This window comes from Cervus elaphus, chromosome 21 (assembly GCF_910594005.1).
Source record: "Cervus elaphus chromosome 21, mCerEla1.1, whole genome shotgun sequence".
Lineage (NCBI taxonomy): Eukaryota > Metazoa > Chordata > Mammalia > Artiodactyla > Cervidae > Cervus > Cervus elaphus.
The window spans coordinates 77755456-77782237 of NC_057835.1; the positions used below are offsets into that span (position 1 = coordinate 77755456).

General features: G+C 41.4%; 1 protein-coding gene across 1 annotated transcript in view; it reads right to left on the minus strand.

Moving 5' to 3' along the window:
• Positions 1–714: 714 nt before the first annotated feature.
• CA13 (carbonic anhydrase 13) overlaps positions 715–26782 on the minus strand; it is a 40432-nt gene continuing 14364 nt past the window's right edge. Inside the window, exons 3-7 of the mRNA XM_043880320.1 lie at positions 23853–23971; positions 17274–17369; positions 15929–15991; positions 15243–15398; positions 715–2873 (exon numbers count right to left, since the gene is read on the minus strand). Of these exons, the coding sequence (XP_043736255.1) occupies positions 2754–2873; positions 15243–15398; positions 15929–15991; positions 17274–17369; positions 23853–23971 (554 nt within the window). The 3' untranslated portion in view covers positions 715–2753. The remainder of the gene's footprint in view (positions 2874–15242; positions 15399–15928; positions 15992–17273; positions 17370–23852; positions 23972–26782) is intronic.

The following is a 26782-nucleotide window of genomic DNA, read 5'->3' on the forward strand; positions in this document are numbered from 1 at the left end:
ATGGAACTGACTCATTGGAAAAGACCCTGATGGTAGGAAAGATTAAAGGCAGGAGGAGAAGGGGACAACAGAGGATGAGATGGTTGGATGGTTGGATGGCGTTACCAACTCAATGAACATGAGTTTGAGCAAGCTCCAGGAGTTAGCGGTGGACAGGGAGGCCTGGTATGATAACAGTCCATGAGGTTGCAAAGAGCTGGACACAACTGAGCAACTGAACTGAACTGATCTGAATCTCATGGCTATTTTAGACATACTATGGTTGTGTATGGTTTCCCAGGTGGCACAGTGGTAAAGATTCTGCCTGCCAATACAGGAGACATAAGATACACAGGTTTCATCCCTGGGTTGGGAAGATCCCTTGGAGGAGGGCATGGCAACCCACTCCAGTATTCTTGCCTGGAGAATCCCATGGACAGAGGAACCTGGCAGGCTACAGTCCATAGGATTGCAAAGAGCTGGACATGGCTGACTGACTGAGCGCGCACACACACACACACACACACATACAGTTCTGTAGGATCATGTCCTAACTTGTGAAAATATACACTACGGGTTCTGAGATGATGCAGTAACCTGTTGGCAACTTTACTCTCAAATTCAGAGGGAAAAAAAAAAGGTGTTTACAATTTTTCTGTGGATTTGAAATTGTCTTCTAAATACAGAGTGTAAAAGTGTAATTTCATTCTGTATCTTGCATCAACAAGTTCAAAGTTTGTCTCATTATCTTTATTGTGATTGAATCCAATTTAAGTTAAAATACAAAATGCTTAACAAATATAAATCCAATCTAGGTGGGAAACAAAAGATTAGTATTTACAACTCTTTAATCTTTTCAAAAGATAACAATTTTGGATAACAGGTAGACCTTTTGCCTCTGAGAGATAAATAAATTAGCAGACAATCTTCAGGGAAATCAGTGCTGTGTGGACTTTTTTAGTCTACTAAAGTCCAATTTGTAGCATAGAACTGATGGAATAATGTGGCAGAAAATGTGAATTACAAAGTGGTAATGCTCATACCCAGTAATTAGAATCCCTGTCTTGCATGCTAGTTACTTTTTCTGAGAAAACAGACTTCTTTAACTCACTAGGGTACTTCACAACATGTCTTTCCAAACTAAATAAATTCATTCAATACTGGTCTTTCTAAAGCCATTAGAACTTCTGGTTACACAGAGAGATTTAACAAGTATTCCTTTAAGAAAAAAATAATTTTCAAGAGATAAATTGCACTTTACTTGTTACATGAACTTAACAGTACATTTGATTGCAGGCAGCAACATAATTACCAAAGATACAAAATAAAGTTTTTCAAATATTCAATTAATTACATATTTATTATATGTCAATCTCCTACAAGGCCTGAAGCTAGATAACGTAAAGTGGAAAAGAAAATCAAAGGCACTTTCATCTTAGGAGCTCGTCTTAAAGCAAACATATGTCATTATTACACAATTTACTGGATACTTCCAGTTATGAAAATCTACAACCAGAGGAAGACAGGTGTCTGAAACAAATCATCACAATTAAGGAAACTCAATTAACTTCTTTCAGAAGATGACAGAAGTGTAGTATGTATTCGTCTTAAATTTGATTATTAAGTTAATGCTTAGTGTCACTCCCTTTGTCCCAGAAAGAGCAGAAGGACCTCTCCCTTTCTTCTTCACCAAAACCAAGCAAAAATACATGAGATAACAGATTAAAGTGAGAATCAAGAGCCAGCTTACAAAACTGCTTAAGAGATGGAGGGACATGTGTGTCAGGAGAGATAGGCGTTGCTATGGAAATGGTTGATGGGACTGTGGACTGAGTAAGTATTTGAGACTCAAGTAATTTTCCCCATTAGTTGACAAAACAGTGATCTTCACAGGCTGCTCTCTGCCCTGCTGCCAAAACACAGGGCAAAATCAGGCAATCTTTTCCTCGAGCCCATGGGCAGCTCTGCCTGCATGGCACCTCATTAGTTTCAAACCATGCCATGAACATCATTTATGCCATAAACTGACAATCACTGTGTCTGATCAATTATTAGCCAGTTTATTGTTAGCATCACCAAGGGAATGAGATAGATGCTGTAAGTCATTAAAGTTTAAATAGCTATTTATATCCTGGGGAAGTCCTCACAAACACTGGGTGGGCTCTTCTTGAGCTGTGGAATAGATGCTTTAATTCACTATATCCCATCTCTCCATAGCTCTCATTCTGTTTGTTTTGTTAGAAGTACTCTGAAATGAAAACCAGCAACATAATCCAAATGCAAATTCACTTTAAAAGGAAATAGTATCTACTTTTATGAATTGGAAAGACATCAAGATATTCAGCAGAATCACTTGTTTAGAAAAAGGTACCACAATCCTATCATTCTGGGAATGAATTTAAGTATATCGCCAACACCCTGAGAGATGTGACTGATCAGTCTGTATGGCAAGGGATGATTCCTAGCACATTCTGAGGCTTACGATGCCCGCCATGTGGTCACGCAGGTTGAAACAGATGCATTCAATGGGCTTTAACACACATCAAACAAGGTTTGTTGCCTGTATACCCAAGAGTGCAAACCTGAGACAGGTGACAAGTCAGTCTGATTCAAAAGATCTGATTTTCTTTGGGCTCAAGCTGATGGCAAAACGGCTATGTCACCCCATAAAAGGCACCCTATAAATTACAATTCTAGGAAAGAATGGTGAGTCGGGAATTTTGTGTTTGTTTTGTTTCCACAGACACGTCTGGGTGGTCTCTTGGTGACGACTTTTAACGGAAAGAGGCCCTCACTTCTCGGCCCCTCAGAGGCTGTGGCGGACGGCGATTGCTCAACAGAAACGCCGCGGCTTCACCCTCCCTGCTGCAGAGCAGGGTGCGGAACGTGGCCAGCTGTGGACGGAAAGAGAGGAGTCATCAGCAGAGAGAGTCACGCCGTGAGAATGAACCGCCTCCCTAGAAAGTTAAGGAGCGTATACGCTCTCTTCTACTAGGAATTGAATGTATTTCAATGAAAATTTTCTAAGGTACGGCTCATATATCATAAAGCAACTCTTCTGCTAGATTCTTACCACTATACAAATACCTATGGGTTCAAAAACAAGTACAGAAGCATTCTTCATTTAGAGATCAAATAAGAAAAAACATTCAGAATGTGGTTTAGAGAGAACATATGTAGAAATCAGAAAATGTGACCTCCAGTGGCAGAATGAGCGTGGGAAGGGCTTCCCAGGCCGGGTCCCACTCCTGGTTCTGCCACTAGTGAGCTGGGTAACCTCAGGAAATTCACTTATTGTCTTTAGTCTTCTCTTTCCTCACCTATAAAGTGAAGCATCGGGTTAGATTACCTCAACAGGAGCCATCAGCTCTTTGAATTACACTGAACACTTAGGAACACTCCAATATAACATGGCCCACACTTTCATGGGAACCACTTGGTGTTCATCCTATAGAATGTTCATCTTTTATGTACTTTTTTCCTTAAACAGTGATTTACCCCTCACCATAACTGTGCCTTATAAGCAACTAACTAGGGAAAAGCCTAGAGTCCTTCACTGCTGACAATGTCAATACAATTTAAGTGATATAGGCATATTTTTCATTCACAAAAGTTTACCTTTCCTTATCACGCACACAACAAAATGCTTACTTACCTTATAAACTTCATATAGTACATAAAGTGTCAAGAAGAAAATAGAAATTACTAGTAATCATGTCACGAAATTTAACCACTGTTCACATTATGGAGTATATCCTTCCAGAAGTTTCTCTATGTATAAACACTATGCACTGGTGCACGCATTTGACAATTTTAGTGCAAAATAAGCTCAATATATTTACTCATCTGAAACCTTATTTTTTCACTTAATATATATTCTTTGCATGTCAATACGTATTAGTTTATGCCACTTTTTTTAATTGTTGAAAAGTTTAAAAATAAGCATGTTTATGAGTTATTCAACAGTTCCTTGGTGGTTTAACATTACTGTCTAAGACTAAGAACAGGTTTATAGTAGTAAAATGAAAGTTGGGTAAAGTATCTGGATAATTCTGCTGTCTCAAAAACATTCACTAAAAACATATTGCCACATGAGTAAGTTTTTGGTGTTTGTTTGCGTGTGCACAAATTATTAAACTGTTGAAAAGACACTTTATTCTTTAAGCTTTGATAGTCATCTGATCAAAGAGTCACAGAAATTCAGACCAGGACATGTCACTTAGGTTTCCATCATTACCATTTATCTAAAGCCTAAAATAGTTCTCTTCCAGTACTAGCTGGGATGGGGGACAGAGGTGATAGCGGTCCTTCATAATAAATAGGCAACAGTTTATAACCACGCTCTATGGAGAAAAGTTCAAGTATCATATACAAGCAGTCATGTGTTTCCACAAGTGATATTTTGAGGTGACTTTTCAAAGAGGAGAGATATGAGGAGGATAAGATAAATATTTACAACTTGATATCACTCATGTTTCATTAGACCACATCACTATGGCAAAAGCAAGATGAGACATAAATAATTCTCTGGTAAAGTCAAGCTGGAATCAAGATTGCCAGGAGAAATATCAATAACCTCAGATATGCAGATGACACCACCCTTATGGCAGAAAGTGAAGAAGAACTAAAGAGCCTCTTGATGCAAGTGAAAGAGGAGAGTGAAAAAGTTGACTTAAAGCTCAACATTCAGAAAACTAAGATCATTGCATCCGGTCCCATCACTCTATGGCAAACAGATGGGGAAACAGTGGAAACAGTGGCTGACTTTTATTTTTTTGGGCTCAAACATCACTGCAGATGGTGATTGCAGCCATGAAATTAAAAGACACTTACTCCTTGGAAGCAAAGTTATGACCAACCTAAATAGCATATTAAAAAGCAGAGATGTTACTTTGTCAACAAAGGTCTGTCTAGTCAAGGCTATGGTTTTTCCAGTGGTCATGTATGGATGTGAGAGTTGGACTATAAAGAAAGCTGAGTGCAGAAGAATTGATGCTTATGAGCTGTGGTGTTGGAGAAGACTCTTGAGAGCCCCTTGGACTGCAAGGAGATCCACCCAGTCCACCCTAAAGGAGAACAGTCCTGAATGTTTATTGGAAGGACTGATGCTGAAGTTGAAACTCCAATACTTTGGCCACCTGATACAAAGAACAGATTCATTGGAAAAGACCCTGATGCTGGGAGGGATTGTGGGCAGGAGGAGAAGGGGATGACAGAGGATGAGATGGTTGGATGGCCTCACTGACTCAATGGACATGAGTTGGGTAAACTCCGGGAGTTGGTGATGGACAGGGAGGCCATGCTGTGCTGCCCCAGGCCATGGGGTCACAAAGAGTCAGACACAACTGAGCGACTGAACTGAACTGAACTGAAAGTCAAGTTGTTGTTGTTGTTGAGTTGCTAAGTTGTATCCAAATCTTTGCAACCCCATGGATGGTAGCCCACCAGGCTCCTCTGTCCATAGGATTTCCCAGGCAAGAATACTGGAGTGGGTTGCCATTTCCTTCTCCAGGGGATCTTGCCGACCCCAGGATCAAACCCTCCTCTCCTGTATTGCAGGAGGATTCTTTACTGCTGAGCCACCAGGGAACCCCAATATACACCCTTAGTCCCCTTCAATGCCTCTGCAAACTGATAGTGGCTCCCTACCTCTGCAGCAGTTTAGCCTCATCAGTTTAGAACTGGAACAACGCTAGATCTTTCTCTGACCAGTTTGCTCATTTTGTGAAAGTCTCTGAGCCCGTCCTCACGTCTCGTCAAGCTCCTTCCCCTTCCGGCTCCGGCTCGCCCTCCCAGCCCCTTAGCCCAGCTCAGCAGACCCTGCATCTGCCAGGCCCTGCTTACATTGTTTTCTCTTGGCTGTGGGGTCCTCCACCGCCGCACTGGCTGCAAAATGCAGCCCCTTGACTGGCTGCTACCGGCCTCCTGCCCGCCCCAGGCCTCTGGCTTCATTCCAGCAGAAAACCGGTCCCTCTGTTCCTCAGGCTGACACAGCCTCTTCACAGCTCCTGCAAGAACCTCCGCAGCTCAGCTGGAAGGCTGAGGAAGGTATGACCTGTCTGTTTTCTTGGGCTCTAATACTGAAAGTTTACATTTCTTCTGTAGTAACCCCAGTAAGCAGAAATAGCTTTTCTAATGTTTTGGAAACAGTTTTTTGATTAGTCACTCTCGGGTTCGAATGTTTTTAATAGCTCTCTGTTGCCCGCCAAAGTTGACTAACAATAAAAATAAGCTCTCATAAAATATGATGGGCCAGGTACTGTGCTAACTGTTTCACATTACATACTGCATTTAATCCCTGAAGAACGCTATCCATAATATACTATTATCCCTATTCTAAAGGTGAGGAACTCGAGGGCTCGTTAAGAAATGTCAACAAATGAGCCTTCTGGTAAATAAGACATGCACTAACCACAGCAATACTCTGCATCTCTAAGTGTTGTTTTGTTTTTTCACCATTTTCTTCTGTTCTTTTCTTATTTATTTTTTATTATGGAAACTTTCAGACATACACAAAGGTAGATAGGGCAACATAATAAACCATCACCCAGCTTCAGCAGTCATCAACACATGGCCAGTTCTGTTTCCTCCACACTCTCACCCATTCTCTCCCTCCATTTCTGAATCCTGCCCAAACTGTATTATTTTTTAAGCAAATTCCAACAATCAGGTATAAATATTTCAAAATGTATCTCTAAAATATACGACACTGTGAACTTTATTCAGGCCCCAAAACAAACTTGTTGGAACAGCTGCTAAGCCTCTTGGCCACCTGATTCCAAATCATCTTTCCAAATCATCTCCTATTATTCCACACACAGGTCCCACTCTAAGGCAGTCTTGTGAAGAGGGTGGGGAGGGGGACCCAGAGAATCTGAATGAAAAGACTTTGGGGTTATTTTTAAAACTTCAGATTCCCGAACCTCATCTCAGACTGCTAAATCAGTTTTCTAATAAGGCTCGAGGACCCACATAGCTTTCTCCGGCGATTCTTTACATATATATATATATAAAACTTTACGTAGCTGTTTTTGGCTGTGTTGGGTCTTCGTTGCCGTGAGCTTTTCTCTTGCCGTGGCCAGCAGCGCTCCTCTCCAGATTCCCTGCACGGGCTTCTGATTGCGCAGCCTCTCTCGCTGCGGAGCAGGGCTCTGGGGCTCGCGGGCTCCGCGGTTGCAGCTTGCAGACTCTAGGCGCAGGCGCAGTAGTTGCGGTGAGCGAATTGAGAGACTCCGAGGCGTGCGGGATCTTTCCGGCTCAGAGCTGAACCGGTGTCTCCTGCACTGGTGCGCGGATTCTTCACAACTGAGCCTCCAGGGAAGCCCTGTCCGGTGATTCTTGCATACACTAAACTTTGAGATCCACAGGTGCAAAGTTACCCACATGGTTTTTGCATTCCTTCTTGCCTTTATTTATGCTACTCCTTCTTGAAATTCCCCCCTTTCTTTTTATCCCCAAACAGCTCCCACTTTTGAAACCAACCCAAATGCCAGCTCTTTCATGAAGTCTTTTCCTGATTTCTCCACTGAGAATTAGTCTTTTCCCATCTGAACTTCCCTTATACCTTATAATTCTCTTATGGTACCAAGCAAAACCACTGTGTTACATTTATTGTATTTATGTATTTATTTATTATTTTTATGTATTTATGCATTTATTGTATCCTCTGTATTAGTTTCTAAACTGCTGGAAAAGGATCTTTTAAACACTTGTCTGTATCTCTTGAATCATGCCTTGTAAGAATTGGCCATTATTAAACAATTCCAGAAATGACTTGTAGTGTCTTCTATGATCTAAAACTTTAATTGCAAAGCTAGGTAGATAAGAGTTTTATATATTAGGTCAAGCAATGTTGAAGTGAATGAATTCTTTTCCCCATTTCACATATAGTCTAAAAAGGCAGAAGTTAGAAAAACTTTCCTAGACTGTTAATTATCATTCATTACAAAATACAAAATTTTACTATTAAAAAAGGACATTAGAGTTTTGATTCCAGATATATTGAACTAAAAACCCTCAGACAACCTTCCTACAGAAGACAACTCTAAAACCCAGACACAATACAAAAAAACCACCAGCTGCAGTTACTGGAGTGAACAGAAGTACGAGGATTCAGATGAGAAGCTCATGTTCACTCAGAAAGGTGGGTTCCTGTCTCTACAGTTTTTCCCCCAGACAGGGTGCCGTCTGCACTGGAGACATACCTGCCTTGCAAGGCATACCTCCCCAAACTCTACACCAAGAATCATACATGGCTCTACTGAGACTGAAACTACCGCAAGAGAGAGAAAATGTCCAATTCAAGTCAAGCCAAGAAATGTATCTGCTAATACAAAGGAAACTAGTCATCAGAGAAAAACAACAGATCCAGAATCTCCACAACTTAATGTTCATAACATCTAGGTTGCAATACAAAGTTACTCAATGTACAAAGAATAAAGAAAATGTAAACATGATCAAAGAAAGAAAAATCAATGAAGTCAGACTCAAGATGAACCAAATGTGGAACTTACAAGGATTTTAGAATGACGGCTTTCACTACCTGTGAGTTACATGAAGTTAAATAAAGCATATTTCTTAGTGCATGAGAAATCCCAGTAGAGTAATGGGGATTCTCAGAAAAGAAATAGAAATAAGAAAATGAAGCAGAAATTTTAGAACTAAAAACTATAATTTCTGAAGCAAGAAATTCATTGGCTAGAATTAACAGTCAAATTGACACAACAGAGGAAAGATCAAATGACCTTGAATACAGATCAATAGAAACTATCCACAGTGAGCTCAGTTCAGTCTCTTAAGTCATGTCCAATTCTTGGCGACCCTATGAATCCCGGCACGCCAGGCCCCCCTGTCCATCACAAACTCCCGGAGCTTACTCAAACGCATGTCCATTGAGTTACCATCTCATCCTCTGTCGTCCCCTTCTCCTCCCGCCTTCAATCTCTCCCAGCATCAGGGTCTTTTCAAATGAGTCAACTCTTCGCATGAGGTGGCCAAAGTATTGGAGTTTCAGCTTCAACATCAGTCCTTCCAATGAACACCCAGGACTGATCTCCTTCAGGATGGACTGGTTGGATCTCCTTGCAGTCCAAGAGACTCTCAAGAGTCTTCTCCAACACCACAGTTCAAAAGCATCAATTCTTCTGTGCTCAGCTTTCTTTATAATCCAGCTTTCAAATCCATCCATGACTACTGGAAAAACCATAGCTTTGACTAAATAGACTTTTGTTGGCTAAGTAATGTCTCTGCTTTTTAATATGCTGCCTATGTTGGTCATAGCTTTTCTTCCAAGGAGCAAGTGTGTTTTAATTTCATGGCTGCAGTCACCATCTGTGGTGATTTTGGTGCCCCCCAAAGTCAAGTCTGACACTGTTTCCATTGTCTCCCCATCTATTTGCCATGAAGTGATGGGACCGGATGCCATGATCTTAGTTTTTTGAATGTTGAGTTTTAAGCCAACTTTTTCACTCTCCTCTTTCACTTTCATCAGAGGCTCTTTAGTTTTTCTTCACTTTTTGCCATAGGGGCGGTGTCATCTGCATATCTGAGGTTATTGATATTTCCCCCAGCAATCTTGATTCCAGCTTGTGCTTCATCCAGCCCAGCATGCATTATGAAGAGCAGAAATTTAAAAATATTTAAAACTAATAGAGCCTTGGGGGATCTGTTTTGAAAAGGTCAAATGTACGCATAATTAGAATATCAGATATGGAAGAAACTTATGAATTCATCAAGAGATGAATGGATAAAGGTGTGGGGTGTATTATATATGGTACATATATACATACGGTGTGTACATATGTGTGTGTGTGTATATATATATATATATATATACACACACATACACAATACATATTACTTGGTCATTAAAAATGAAAATGCCGGGGACTTTCCTAGTGGTCCAGTGGTTAAGAATCCACCTCCCAAAGCAGGGGGCACGGGTTCTATCCCTGGTCCGGGAAGATGCCACATGCCACAGAGCAGCTAAGCCTGGGAGCCACAGCTACTGAGCCCGCAAGCTCCAGAAACCACGCTCTGCAACAAGAGAAGCCACAACGATGAGAAACCTGCACACCACAATCTAGAGAGTAGCTCCTACTTGCCAGAACTAGACAAAGGCCACGGGCAGCCAGGAAGCCCCAGCGCCATCAAAATAAAATACATAAGTAAAAAAAAAAAAAAAAAAAAAAATGAAAATGCCATTTACAGCAATAGGAACAGACCTGGAGAGTATCATGTTTAGAAAAATAAGTCAGAGAAAGACAAATATTGTATGTTTACACTCATATTTGTATCTACAAAATAAATGAATGAATATAACAAAACAGAAACAAATTTACAGATACAGAGAAGAAACTAGCGGTTATGGAAGGCAGAAGGGTGGGGAGAGGCGATACTGGTGAAGGTGATCAGATGTACAAACCATCAGGTAGCACAGAATAAGTTACAAGGATATAAGGTGCAGCCCAGGGAATGTAGCCAACACTTCACAGCAACTTCACACAGAGTACAAACAAAAATATTAAATAATTACATTGTACACCTGAAACTGATACAATGTTGTAAGCAAACTATGCTTCAACGTAAAAAAGAATATCAGAAGGAAAGGAAAGAAGATGGAGCAGAGCATACACAAAAACTGACTCATAAGTAATATAATGTAAGAGCTAAAACTTAAATGTAAGAGCTAAAACTATTACTTAAAGTAAGAAGAATATTTTGTGGCATATAGCTAGGCAAAGGCTTCTTAAACAGGACACCAAAGCACACACTATGAAAGGTATTTTAATAAAATGACCTTCATCAAGATTAAGAAGTTTTCTTTAACTTTGGCTCTTCAAAAGACATAGAGGGGGGAAAAAAGACAAGTTTTTATAAAGTGTATGTTGAAAACAGGGCTTTTATCCAGATTGTATAAAAAAACTCTTGCAACTCCACAATGAGAAGACAAACAGTCCAATTTTAAAATGGACAAATTATTTGAACAAATATTTCACAAAAGAAGATATGAGCATAATCAATAATTATATGAAAAAATGCTCAACATCATTAGTCATCAGATAAAAGCAAATTAAAAATCACACACACCATACATACCGACTAGAATGGCTAAAAGTCAAAATTACGTACAAAATCAAGTGTTAACAATGATGTAGAAAAACTAGAAATCTTTTGCATTGCTGGTGCAAATGGAAGACCAAAGAGTCACTTTAGGAAATAACACGGCAGAACCTTATAAAAGTAGACATGACTAGTAATCCAGTGCTAGGTATTGCCACAGGAAGTGAAAATATGTGTCCACACAGAAGTGTATATGCCATTTATTCCTAACAGCTAAATATGGGTAGTTATTTTTCTAATGGTCCCAAACTGGAAGCAATCCAAATGGCTAATCAGTTAGCGAACAGATTAAAAAAGAATGCTGTATCCATACCATAAACACTGTACGCATACGTGTTAAGTTGCTTCCGTCATGTCCAACTCTTTGTGACCCCATGGACTGCAGCCCATCAGGCTCCTCTGTCTATGGGATTCTCTAGGCAAGAATATTGGAAGGTGTAGCCATTCCTTCCTCCAGGGGATCTTCCCGACCCAGGGACTGAACCCGCATTTCTTACATCTAACCTGCTTTGGCAGGCAGGTTCTTTACCATGATCGCCACCTGGAAGGCCCATAAATATTACTCAGTAATAAAGAGGAAATCAGTATATCTTAAAAATATTATGTGAAATGAAGTCCAACACAAAAGTCCGTGTACTGTGTGTGTGTGTTTGCTCAGTCTCTCAGCCACGTCCGACTCTTTGTGACCCTACAGACTGTAGCCCACCAGGCTCCTCTGTCCATGGGATGTTCTAGGCAAGAATACTGGAGTGGGTTGTCATTTCCTTCTCCAGAGGACCTTCCTGACCTAGGGATGGAATCCACAACTCTTGCATTGGCATGTGAATTCTTTACCGCTGTGCACTTATGATTCCATTTCAATAAAATTCTAAAAAAGACAAAATTCTTGTGACATCTCAGCGGTTGCCCGGGGTACTTGTTGAGGAAGAAGTTGGAATATAAAGGAGCACAAGCAAATTTTTTCAGCCAAGGGATCTATTCCATACTTTGATTGCAGGAGTAGTTGTTGCAATAATTAAAATCATCGCCTGCATACTAAAATTCATGAATCTTATTTATGCAAATATCATAATAAACAACAAAGATAATTTTTTTTTTAAAAGGAGCTCAGAATTAAATTCTGCACATCAAATTTCAGCAGATGAGGAAGCCAATTTAGATAATCTAGGATAAACCACAGAGACTTGGCAAGAGACGTCAGCCTTCCAAAGGATGACAGATCTGTTATCAGAAGTATCAAAAGCAGTGTATCTTTTTACTGGCCTGGCAGTTAAATCAAGCATTTCAGTAAATGACTCTAGGGAGAAAAATGGACTTGAATCAAGAAAAAGGAAATGGAAACCATCTGATTTGCCCTTTAGGTCAAACAGTGACTTGGCAAGAAATAGAAGAAGGAAAAAAACCTTGAAAAAATCGGCACCAACTTACTAAAAAGAGGATTTAATCTTCACAACTAGTGACATTATATGGTGGATGGAATTGGAAAGGAAATAAAAACAATATTTTCCAGATTCTTCTAAAATAAAAGACTGCTAAAATTGGTATTAAAAATTATCTTTTGTAAAGTAACTCTCAAGTCAGTGGTGTACACACAAAGGACCTTCATTTTACTTTATACAAAAGAGCTAAGCAACTAAATAATCTTATCAACCCTCTCATGTGTTGGAATGTTTTAAAGTTTGCTTTTTACTTTAGAACAGTTTTAGATTAACAGAATTACTGCAAAGATAGAATAATTCTTGTACATCCCACAATTCAGTTTCCCCTGTTTTTTTTTTTTTTTCTTTCAGTCTTAAAGGATGCACACAGAAGTGCCCCCTGTTATTAACAGTCTGCATTAGTATGGTACATTTTTAACAATTAGTGAACCAATACCAATATTATTAACTCAAGTCCATCCTTTATTTAGATCTCTTCTGCTTTTACCTAATATCGTTTTATGTTCCAGGATCCTAACAGGAAATAAATTCATACTTCTTGTCTTGTCTGCTTGTGTATTTCATGATTATGACAGTTTTTTATGTTTTTCACAACCTTGACAGTTTTGAGGATTATTGATCAGATATTTTGAGAACTGGGCACTGCCTGATGTTTTTCTCATGGTTAAAATGGGACTGGACTTTTAAAATATCTTTACTTCATTCTTTAAATCCTAAAATCACCATAATAATTTGGATTACTAAACTATTATTATCATCATAATAATTGTGATTACTACCCAAATAATCATTTCAATCTGACTGAAAATGTCTGACAGTGTTCCTGCTATAGCAGATTAAAGTGAATGTCTCAGAATGAATTATCACTCACATTAAAACTCTAAAATACAGCTATTATTTTATAAACTCTAACTGCATAAAAACACATTAATAATTAATATTAATAAATGGAACCTCAAAATGAATTATCTCTCACACTAAAGTTCTAAAATACAGCTATTATTTTATAAACTGCATAAAAACTACATTAATAATTAATGTTAATGATTAAAATGAGATACAATAGTGAATTCACATCTAGGCAGTCATTCCTACACTTTCAGGGTGTTATTTTTGATTAGGTTAAATGTATGTATTGTATGTGCCTAAATAATATTTTGATATATTCTTTTGCAAATCACAGGTGGATTAAAAAAATATATTTTCCAACTGGTTTTAATGGATAAAGTAATTCTTAAAATGTGAGAAAAAATACGATTCCCTTATTACTACTACCTTATTAACTCTTATTATTAACCTGTTCAAATTTAATAAAGAAAAGCAAAAGCAAACCATTTAGTGCATGAAGGGGAGAAAGATGAACTGCATTAACAAAGTCGCTGAATCCATGAGAGGTAATTTTTCTCATGACGCAACTCACCTTATTTATGATGGAAAAAATCCACAGGAATTTCCATGTCAGTCAAGCTCTGGCTATCTACCCAGATTTTTATAAAATGTTTTAATAAGTATGAGCCAGATTATTATCTGGCTTCATCCTAAACACAAGGTCAACAGAAGCTGGATGATTCAACACCACAAAGGGAAATGTTACGTGATACGACCTTCGTAAAGGTGAACCAACTCTCGTCTTTGCTTAGGGGAAAGATGTAAACAGTTAGGTGTGTGGGCCAGCCCAGAATGGAAGTACATTAATAGCTGCAAAAATTACCGGGCCGTGTTCTAGCTAAGATTTCGCAGCATATAATTTGAAAAAGAAAACGATGACAAAACCAAAACCAAATCCATTAGGCAAACAGCATCCACCCGGCAGATCGGTCAGTCCCATGGTGGGCTTCCCTAGAAGATGCAGATTTGACCCCTGCATCTGGAAGATCCCCTGGAGGAGGGCGGGGCAACCCACTCCAGTATTCTTGCCTGAAAACCCCAGGGACAGAGGAGCCTGGCGGGCTACAGTCCATGGGGTCGCAAAGAGTCGGACATGACTTAGTGACTAGTCCACCACCATGGGGGATCACAGCTCTAACTGGAGCCTCTGGGCATCAGAGACATATTGAACCTGCAGACTGTTGGGCCCATCGACCACGGGAGCCTGATCAGAAGGAGAGAGGAAATGTGTTCCCAGGAAGAGCCCAGGCGGCCACCCACAGCTTCTTAGCAAATGCTTCTTAGCAAATGCTTTTCAGGCAGCTTCACAATAGGTTTGTCAACAAAAGCCAGAAGATCAGACGGATTTCTTCAATCTAGCAAGTGCATGAGTGCTGGGCCCACGGCTGTTCTCACTGTTCCCTTTCTGAGCGTGAGATCTGCAGGAGCAGGTCCAGGCGCCGAGGTCAAAAAGGAGAATGTCGCCGTTCGAGGGAAGCCTCTCTCCTGATTTTCCCTTTTGTATCCCAGACCTTTAACACCTCGGACCACACAAGAGAAGAAAGAGCAGAGCCCTTAAAGGGGCACGTCACTTCCATGCATGCCTGTCTGCACATTACATTTCTAAGAAATGGGAAAGAAATCATCTAATCATAGAAGGTCAAATAAGAAAGGAAGAGAAACCTCACTGGGTTCAACAGCTCATCTGACCAATGAAGTGAAAACACAGGCTTCATAACAGCGGAAACGAAGGGCAGGGTTTGAGACACACGCACACACAAGATTCAGGTCGGTTTCCTCCAGAGAATCAGGGTCAGCATGGAGGGAGCGATGTACCTGTTGGGAGCTGATGTTTATAGGCTGCTTTAAAATGATCCAAGTGACGCTCTCCAGAAGAGGTGGGACCGTAAGAGAGCCAGGATACGTCCAATAATCCCGGCATGGAGGAAGCAGACATAGCGGGTCGAAATTCGTGAACCGAGTTTGTTTACCCTGAGGAAGAAAAGAGAATTCTCATAAATGACAATGGGATAGCTTTACACAGACCTAAAAAAAATAAATATCCTTGAAATGCTCTTTCACTGGAATTCTGTAATTCATGGAATGATTTAGTATCTGCTGTTAGGTCTTTAAAAAACAGTATCTGCCTTACTCTAAAAATTGAAGAAAAAGTAGCACCTCACCTAGATTTATTTAAACAGCACCGGACTTCTTTTTAATGTAAGTAGCCCTACATTATTTGTTTTAGATAATTTAAGATAGTTAGATAATTTTAGAATTTTTAGATAATTTACATAAAAATTAAATTTTAATAATTTACTTTATTTTTTTAGATAATTTAAGACCCCTTCATAATTTTCAAGACATAAGTGGCAATGTTACTTCCGCTCTATTGGTCAAGGATGTTCCAAACCCACTTCCAAGCCAGCAGCATATGCTACGCCAAAGACTAACAGAACATAAGAGAATTCAGGAGAAATCAAGGAACGTATTAGTCACTGGTAAACAGTAATTAAATTTACCTTTTCTTTAATGGAATCCAAAATGTCAGTAATCTTTTGCAGTTGGGGATTATGTTCACCAATCTGAAAACACGAAATTGCAAAAGAAATGGTTATTGTCTGACTTACTCCATTTCAGTCACTATTTTTTTTTTTTTAAACCCTAAGTCAGCTCAGAACAAGCAGTGATTGTTCCATAATGAGGCTCTCTTTCACCTGCCAGCCTTATCATACCAGAAAAGTCTAAACAACAAGATAATATTACAGGGCTCCTTGGCTGAACTATACTTTTGATTCCAAAGCTGGAAGCAATGACTTCATATTCTTCCAGCTTTATGAACGTTTAGGGTACAGGTTCTCTCGAGAGAAACTTTGCTTAGGAAACCCCTCCGTAACACCTGCCCTGTTTAACTAGATGGGACTTTCAGACCCTGATTCTTGGTGACATCAGACATTAGAGGAAAACATCTCCCACTTTCCGCTTAAAATGACTTGAGGTTCTGAATCAACAGACTATGTCATCATGAGGAGAAGCCTTCAGAAAATATATATGTGCTTATTATTCTCCTTTGTTTGGGGTGTCCTGAATTATCTGAAGGTTTTAAGTCATTCAGGGTTCAAGTATAATGCCTTTCCCCACTGGGACCTCACGGCCACCCGCAGACCTGGGCACCAAGAGAAGGAGCTGCTGCCATGCATGCTGGTGTCCGCTCTGCCCCCGGCTTCCCCAGCCCCCGTGCAAGTTACACCACACGCAGAGCTGCTGGCATCACGAGGGCACTCACCCTAAAGAACTGGCGCAGTGGCGGTTGAGCCGCCCAGCCCTTGCACGGGTATTAGGACGTGACCCTTGTCTAACCTCATATGAATACCAGACAAAGGAAAACACAACAGAATCTTTAAAATCGGTCAGTGCGTTTGGGATAATAAACCATAATAAACTAGTGGTCAAACTAGTGCTTCAAGAATCAGGAACTTGAACTTTACCCTAAACTATATCTCCAAATATTAAGCAATCAGGAAGAGCCTATCATAAAGATTTTCTTCTCAAGGTATCAGTGTAACACTTCTGCTATTAGGTAATACTTCTGCTATTCTTGTTACTGCAGCTACATTTGCTATTCACATAAAACTGATCCGTGGACAATAAGACGAATCATAAGACAACCCTCCTAGGGTAGTTCTGGGCCCTTAGATGAACCATAAACTAACATAAAATGAGAATATTCACATCAAAAGGACAACATTAAGCCTAGAACAAGTTTGCTATTATTGAATAAAAAGTGGTGGACTGTCTATTCCACAAGGAAACTCTTTATCCAACATGGCTGACTAGTTATTCAAAATGAAATCAATGGATTTTCACCTGCAAAAATATTCCCAAGACAGCTAGTCCATCTGGCTCATGAGCTGCCTCAACAAAGCTGGGGTATTTGTCTGAATTCCAGTGAACAACGTGGAGCTGAAAGGGAGGAAGACGATATAATTCAAACATTATTTTTAAAATAGCTTTAAAAACATAAATGCAAATAAAACATGTATATATATCTTCCATATATATATAAGATATATACATATCTTACATACGCATGGATTGTATAATGTATTCATCACAAGAACCTTGGACAGAATCCTCCTATTTACTTTGGTCTGAAAACTACGCAAGGGAAGGACCCTGTCACTTATCTGGTCTGTGGTGTCCTGTGCTGAGGTCTACATCATAGAAGGTTCTGGAGCACCCTGCCAAGCCTCTCCAGCCCTGAAAATCTCCAACCATCGCTCCCAAGAGACTCAGGGCTCCCCTACATCCAAGTTCAGTTCAGTCATTCAGTCATGTCCGACTCTCTGCGATCTCATGGACTGCAGCATGCCAGGCCTCCCTGTCCATCACCAACTCTCAGAACATGCTTAAAGTCATGTCCATTGAGTCAGTGATGGCATCCAACCATCTCATCCTCTGTCGTCCCCTTCTCCTCCCGCCTTCAATCTTTCCCAGAATCAGGGTCTTTTCCAATGAGTCAGTTCTTCGCATGAGGTGTCCAAAGTATTAGAGTTTCAGCTTCAATATCAGTCCTTCCAATGAACACCCAGGACTGATCTCCTTGAGGATGGACTGGTGGGATCTCCTTGCAGTCCAAGGGACTCTCAAGAGTCTTCTCTAACACCACAGTTCAAAACACCCACGTTCACAGATGGAACTGCAATTGCAGAGCCTTCGGTCAGACCCCTGCTGGCGGCCGAGTCCAGCACACCAGCTCACGCTCACAGGTGGGTGGGGAAGTCAAGCCCCCTCAGAAGGTAATCAGGCACAGTCCTGCTGCTAAGCGTGGTACAGATGTCCTTGAAAAGTTTAAAGTCTTAAAAGTTTAAGACTATTTATGGCTTGAAAACACAAATTCACCTTAAAAATAATTGCTTTTAGCAATTGTTACATATATTCTACCCTTCTAAGAATGTTCAAATTCTTTGCTGAGAGGAAGTTTTAACAGGAGAAAGAAGTCTCAGGGTGTTGCAAACAGAGGCATCTCAGGAAGAAAATGAGATAAGGAGGTGGGGGGCCTGGCACTCTAGAAGACAGGCCTCACCCACCTCACAGCTCCAGCCCACAAGCAGCTGCCTGCAAGCTCCAGAGGTGGGAGCTGCCCTGTCCTACACTGGGACGCAATGCAGGATCCCCGACTCACAAGCAAGTGTGAAGGGCTGTAAAGCAAGGCAGAAAGCCTTTCCTGGAGGATCTTCATTCCTGGCTAAGGGAAGGAAGAACTGAGACAGAAGCCAGAGGGCCATGAGGCTCCCACCTGACTCGGCCAAGGTCACGCTCAGCCTTGCTCAGCAGGGACCCTCCCTGAAGGACGGGCTTCAGGTACGACCTCCTCCAAAGGAGCCCTTCTGGTGCTCGGGGAGGCAACGCCTATGAAGGGTTTCCTGCACAGATCACCCTTCTAGCTGTTACAGAGAGAATTTAGCACCCTCAAGTGAATGGTTTTACCCATTCCTTTCATTATAACTTCCTATCTTACAGGCAACTAATATGGGAGGATTGTAAGATAAATAAGAATTCTCCTAAACTGTGAACTATAACAACTTTCAAATAGTGCACCATCCAGAAACAATCAAGGAAGACTGTGGAATATCCAGACAGAAAATACAAGAGCGGATTCTTGTGGTGCCATGGTCCACGCTGATTTGAGGTAGTCGGGGGAAGCGCAAAGCCTGAAAGCACTGGATGATGAAACAAAATTCATCTGGCTCGCATGAGACCAACGCTGTCCCACCGTGAGGGAGGGGCAGGCAGGTACGCGGAGGCTGTTTGAAATGGCTCCAGGACCCTTAGTGAGAGATGAGAGCAGAGAGACAGACAGATGTGAAATGCCCTCTTTAGGTTCACAACCCCAAAGGACTAGAAAATGAATGTGTCACGAAGGAGATGGAAATCCACCTATCTATCTTTCCACTAGTTGAAAAGCAGCAAGTATTTGAAATACTATGGGAAACTAAAGCAAGGGGAATCTTTTGTTCATTTGAACGAGTCCTTCTCTCTCCCACACACCTTGCTTAACTGGAAGTGTCACCTAAGGGGAACTGACACAGCTTTTATTAGCATTTATATGTGAACTAAACCTCAAACAGATAACAAACGCACATTTCTGAACAGTCAGCCACAATGATTTGAACCGAATGACAAAAAGTTATCACAGCCAGTGTATAAATGGAAATAAGCTTCTCCCCTACTGAAAAGCAGTTTCTAAATAACAGCATTATTCAGCTTCAGTGTTTTTAAATTGCATACTACTGATACATAAAATGAGCTCATTATGCTGAAAGTCCCCATTAATGTTGAAATCATAATTTTACTATCAACTACATAGTTAATATGCTTATCATATATTTGGTATAAATTATAATCAGATAAAGTTCTAAATATGCAATGGACTATTAGCCTACTTTTTTTTTAATTAATAGATAATGCAACTCAAGATAAAGTCTTCCATGATTTAGATTATTTTAATCTCTGTAATGTCACAAATCATTAGATTAGGCTCCAAATTAAACTTTTTATATAGGTTACAGCCTTAAAGGGCTTCCCTTGTGACTCAGCTGGCAAAGAATTCACCTGGGTTTGATCCCCGGGTTGGGAAGATCCCCTGGAGAAGGGAAAGGCTACCCACTCCAGTATTCTGGCCTGGAGAATTCCAGGGGCTATATAGTCCATGGGGTCGCAAAGAGTCGGACACGACTGAGCGACTTTCACTCACAGCTTTAACTGGTTTTCCCTTTCATTTTTTTCTTCATATTTTTATTTTTTAAGAGGATCCAACTTGATGATAATCCTGAAGTTAGGTACAAAAGTAGCTGGAAAAACTAAGAAAACTCTTTGGAGTCACTTCTACAGCCAAGCACAAAGGGATATTTGTGAACTGAAACCAAATGCAAATGACTCCCAAATGCCTCCGTTGGCAGCTCTGACCTCTTCTTTAGACTCAGGTTCATACCCAGTACCCTACTTGAACTGAGCCTAGAATATCTCTGTTGTCGCTGTTTAGCTGCTGAATCACGTCCGACTCTTCGTGACCCCACGAACTGTGGCCCGCCAGGCTCCTCTGTCCACAGGAATCTCCAGGCAAGAATACTGGAGTGGGTTGCTGTTTCCTTCTCCAAGAGAACTTCCCCGCCCAGGGATCAAACCCCAGTCTCTTGCGTCTCCTGCACTGGCAGGCGGATTCTTTACCACTAGCCACCTGGGAAGCCAAGCCCGAGGCGTCTCCAGATGAACACATCCCAGCAGTTAATTCCTGTCTGCAGCCTGCTCCTGCCTGAACTTCCCCGTCTCAGCAAGAAGCACAACCAAACTCACGGCTGCTCAAGCCACAGTCTTTTGGCTTGAGTTTTCTTTTTCTTTCCTTCAGTCTAGACGCCCTTCTCCTGGACAGGTCGCACGGATTTTACCTCCCAAACATCTCCCTCACCTGTTAACCCTCTTCACCTCCACTGCCCCATGGCCAAGTCACCATCATCGCGCATGTGAACACATTCACAGCCTTCTAGTCTGTCTCCCTGCTTCCTCCACGCTTGCCCAACCTCTTTGCCACAGAGCAGCTAGTTATATTTTATAAAATATAAACCAGAATATGCCATTGCCCTACTCGAAACCCTCCACTGATTGGTCCTGTCACACAGCGACAAGCTGCAAGCTGCCCGCCAAGCCCCCAGAGCCCGATGCAGCGGGGTCCCTGGAGCCTCTCCGGGACACGACTTACAACTTCCCTCATCCACTCCAATCCTGGAAGCCAAGGTCTCTCTTCTTGAACATGCCAGCCTCATTGTTTGCCTGAGAGCCTTTGTACCTGCTATTCCCACTTACTAGAAAGATCTCCCTGGATCTCCTCCAGGTGGCTTCTTGCGGCCATTCAGTGTCAAAGATGATCACATATCATCCCAAAGAGGCCCCCCCGTAAGCACCCAGTCACTCCAACAGATCATATGGTGATGTTCCTGTTAAAGACCTTACCGCATGAGATTTATCTGTTTGTTTACTGTCAACCCTGAACACCCCCGAACCCAAGGTCTGACCCACACCGCCCCTCCCTCCAGTAGCCTTCCTGTCTCTCGCCAGAAACAAGGGTCCTCCCCCGCCTGCCCCTCGCCTCCGATCAATCACCAAACCCCAATGAAGCAGCACTTCCGCCCGCCAACCCTCCAAGGGCATCGTCTTCTGTTCCCTGGAACTTCCCCAAAGCCTCCTCACTGACTCCCCTGACTCACCCCTGCTTCAACCCAATCGGTTTTCAAACTTCAGCTTAAATGATATTTTTAAAGCCCAAAGATGATCACTTCTTTATTCAAAGACAGTCAGTGGCTCCCCGTTTTCACTGAAAGCTTGCGGTCCTTACACGGTTCACCTGCGTGCGATCAGGCCCCTCCAGCCTCCCCGACTTCACCCCTGACGACCCCCACTGTGTTCTTCATGCTCCAACCCCACTGGCCATTCTGTTTCTCAAATGTGTGATGACAGGTGATACCTGTCCCCGCCCTGAGTGCTCACGCAGGATTCTCTGCAGCTCCCACTCCGCAATGCCTGGCTCACTCCTGCTCCTCCTTCAGGCCTGGGGTTAGAAACCTCTCCCAGGAGGACGGGCTCCCTGACCGTCCCTCCTCGTTCCCAGGACTCCCTTCCTGATGAGCACGGGTAAGTGGGCCCCGGCTGGGGACACGCTAGGATCGCAAAGGAATGAATGAATGAGCGCACGCCTGAGCAGATGAAATAAACAGCCTGAAATACACACTAAGAACAGCATGAAATTCCAAAGCTTTAGCCACGTCAAGAAGGAAAACCTAAAAAGATGGCCATGCTGTACAAGCCAGGACTCTGAGCCTCTGGCGAATTTCAGGATCTGAGGGCCCTTTTCGGGAAGCCACTTGCCAGCTCACAGCCTGCCTCTCTCAGATGTGCTTTCAAGTGTAGGAAGCTACAAAGTGCAACCATAAAGCAACGTGACCGACTTGCCTAAGTGACTTAGGAAAATTACAAGACAGTGACCCAAAGCCAACTCTCAATCTCAAAAGATTTAGCCAAAATGTCAGATTTAGAACACAAAACTTTAGGAAGCAGACACGAAAACTATTCAGTAGGTGATATAAACCGAGACGTCATACAGATCCAGGAGTCCCACTTTCTACATTCCTGGCATTTTTTTGTCCACTTTAGACGTAGATCTTATTCCTCCAGCCCAGGGACAGGGCAGGTTACATACCCTAAGCACTTGGCCTCAGGCAAAAGTGCTTTAGTTAGCAAAAAGGATGCTTTGATTGATGGTCTCAGAGAGCAGAGGTACACGCTAATGGAAAAGTAAAACTGGAAAGAAGTCTGAATCTGAATCTCTGATCAGCAGGGCTATGAAAGCATACCTCAACTCCACAGCTCAGTAATTAAGAGAAAAATGAAGAAAAATTGAACCTGCTTGGTAACATTGCTCTGTCTTGCTGAGACGACTCACAAGACACATTATATATTTTCACTTAAGTGAATCATACAATGATTCACTTTCATCTCATGGTAAAACTAGGTGTAAGCAATATTTAACTGTATTAAAACTTGAAGAATAGTATGCTTTTTCCTTTAACCAGAGGATTAGAAAAAGCAGAATATAATTAACGACTATCGGGTACAAGGAAAAGAAGTAACTCCCCAATGGGAAACAAACAAGTCAAAGAACACTTCATCCTGTTCTACTTTACCAATGACCTGAAGAACAGAGATTCCATTTTAATACTCGGGGTGGTAGAGGTAAGGTAGAGTTCAGGGGAGTTTGTGACTTTACTTTTTGTCCCTAAAGGAATTTTTCCATTTACAATTAACTCTACCATACGGACTTTACATGTGTGTACACAACTGGGCCTGAAACAAATGTTTCTTTCCCTTTCTTCCACTTAATCTGTCTGCAGTTCATTCATTTCTAAAATGGGGACAATAACCCTAAGCTTTAAGGCTCAGAAGGGGCGAATTTGTGGCTCTCATGTTGATAAACTCTCATACTGACAGAATAAAGCAATTTCAGCCACTGAGATAAACCAATCCGGTGTAAAGAGAGTTGTCTCATGTGTCCCTTAAATCCCATCATATAGACAAGCTGCATGAATATGTATAACTGGACCACTTGAAATTAACAGCATCCTAAAACAACTGTACTCCCGTACTCCAATAAAATGTTTAAAAAACGAGAAGGACCTACTGTATGGCACAAGGAATTCTACTCAATACTGTGCGATAACCTACATGGGCAAAGAGTCTGAAAAAGAACAGATAAATGCACATGCGTAACTGAATCACTTTGTTGTATACCTGAAAGTAACATGACATTGTAAATTAACTACATTCCAATATGAAATAAAAATCAAATTAAAAAGAGAAAAACTCTGAGCCACGAATACACGGCTGCTGACTCACCTCTGCAGCGTACCTCACGCCGTCCACCACGTGTTCGGAGCCGTGATCATCAGCGGACCCCCAGTGAAGGTGAAACTGCCGTAACCTGTAGCTTCCAGTGAGGGGGCCCCCACGCAGAACTACACATCAATACAGTTTAAATTGTTAGCAGGAAAAAAAAATATGTAAATACCCTGTCCACAAGCCACAACATTGCCCTGGATCATTCAACACTTCCATGTCCTCCAAGGGATTTTTTAAATAAATGTGTCATTCAGTTTGCTGACAAGAATACAACTTTTAGGTATGCAAGGAGTAAAACCAAGTGTTTTAAAAGGTTAGAGAAACCACGATAGATTTTTACGGAATATCTGAGAAATCGGATGTCTGGGAAACAGAATATCTGGGAAACAGACACGCTGGTTAGAAAGTAGAAAAACTGGGAGTTCATAGAGGTAAAGAGTTGCTCTGTGAAATGGAGGAGGTCAGCTTCTCTAAAAAAGAATGTGAACTGCAAACGTGGTGGACCAGCCCAGCATTCCAGTCCAAGAACAGGCCTCAGTGTTAGAAGACCTGGGCTCACACTCCATTTACTGGGTCATCTTGCACACACCCTCTAGTTTTGAAACCTCAGCTTTCATGTCTATAACTTCAAGAGAATATACCTCCTCCTAACGCTGCTGTGAAAACAGAAGGAAAAGTGGACGCAAAGCACTCATCACTGCCTGGCAGAGAGGCAGCACACTGGACACGGTAGCTATGACTGCTTTTTCACTGCGGTTACGATCACGACAGAAACTGGCAAAGTAAGCACATCTTTTACACTTGAATTCCATCCTCTTGGGGAAACATGAAATACAAAACAAAATGAACTCTTTTAAATTAATCCATCACATCTTTGTCACTTTGGCAGAGTATATTTTAGGCCTTTGCCTCAACACATATGATCTCTAAAACCATGCCAACAGAATCATATCTTAAGTATAAGCTTCTTAGTAGAAAACAGTCCTAAACTGTCTCCTCCCAATTAATCTTTATTGGGCAAATCTTCAAAGGATGTGTGAGGATAAGAAAGCAGGGCAGGCTGATTACATCAAAAGCATGACTAATCTCTCATCAACACCAGTAGGCTTGAGTGTGGATCGGTGAGGTAGAGCCCTAAACAGTAGCTTAATTTAAATGACCCTCCTCTTCAGAAGAAACAAATATACATATATATCTCAAAATTCATCAAGAATGATCCACCTTATATAAGCAGCCAAAGATGTTAAGCGGCATCATGAAGTCTTCTACAAACAACAAGAAATAAAAGACAAAACTATTATACAGAGTGAAGTAAGTCAGAAAGAGAAAGACAAATACTGTATATTAGCATATATATATGGAATCTAGAAAGATGGTATCGACACTCTGTGTGCAGGGCAGCAAAAAAAGACACAGATGTAAAGAACAGACTTTGGGACTCGGTGGGAGGAGAGGGTGGGATGATCTGAGAGAAGAGCATTGACACGTACGTTACCATATGTAAAATAGATAACCAGCGTGAGTTCAGTGCATGAAGCAGGGCTCCCAAAGCTGGTGCTCTGGGACAACCGGGAGGGAAGAGACACGTGTATACCAATGGCCAATTAATTCTGATGTATGGCAAAAAACCATCACAATACTGTGATTATCCTCCAATTAAAATAAGTAAATAAATATCAACTTAAAAAAAAAAGACAAGGTAACACATTTGCCTAAGGCATACTCCTCTCTGAGCTATTCTGTAGGTGAAAGAATGATCCAGACTCCATCTGTTGTTTTTTTTTGTTCCAGACTCCATCTGTTTTGACCAGTACAACTGAACTCAATTCTCCCCTGCTTGGTTTGACTCCACTGAAGTTGAACACCAGTGATTAAGAGTTGGTGATTAAGCTCAAGGAATAGTCTCAGCTCAGCAACTACACTGTGCCATGTTTCAAAGCTCACTTAAGTGTCTATGGGCTTCAGCTCTTGTCTATATTTGTCATTGTTTGCCTATTTTTAATTAGGAGACTGGAATGGATCATAGAAGTTAACTTCTACGGTTCCCAAAACTGCCTAAGGAAAAACAAATTGGGAGCATATGGAAGAAAATCTTTTGTAAGGTTGAATGGTGGGGACTTCCTTTAGATTCATTTATGTCCAGACTTCTTTAAGATACAAAAAGACCGTTGAGTTCCGAGCCCTCTGAAAAGCAGAAGGGAGAGAACTACTTCTGCCGAACTCTAGAGCTCACTCTTCTGTTCCTCTGACACAAAGGGAAGATTGTAGTTTCCCCTCCCACTGGACGGGAGGACAGAGACTGTCTGCTTGGGTCCCTGCAGCGCCCTCACCTAGAGGGGCAACCATCACAGAGGAGATGTTCAGTAAATATTTGATGAAGGAATGAATAAAATAGCTTATTTGTATTTAGACAAACAGTTTCAAGGGTGATGCACAGATAAATTAATTTAAAAGGCACATTTCCCTAAGTGACTCCATACAGCATGGATGTTGCGGCATTTCAAACAAACAGAAATCAATACTCCTATTGTCTCTTTTTCCCTTGCTGTTGCATAAGAAGACCTGGGCTGAGCCATGAAGTCATTCCTTCACATACAAAAAGCAGATTAGAGAGCCTGGGGGATCAACACAGAATTAACTTTGGAAGAAGATGCAAACATGCTGGCTCAGGAGAAAGACAGTTATATACAAAGTCACACACACAGGTTATTAGGGAATGTCCAGGAACACTGGGTGATCTCTTGAACGCTTGCTCTGAATCCAGGGTTTAAAGCCAGATTAGCACAACTCTGCTGAGTTAAGCAATGGAGACTGCCTTACTCTTTACGTATCTGGACTTTGTTTCGATTAAAATGTCCAACCTGGGACTATGATGAGCAAATGTCTAATCACGAAGACCGTTCTCTAGGAGCACTGCTCTACCAAAG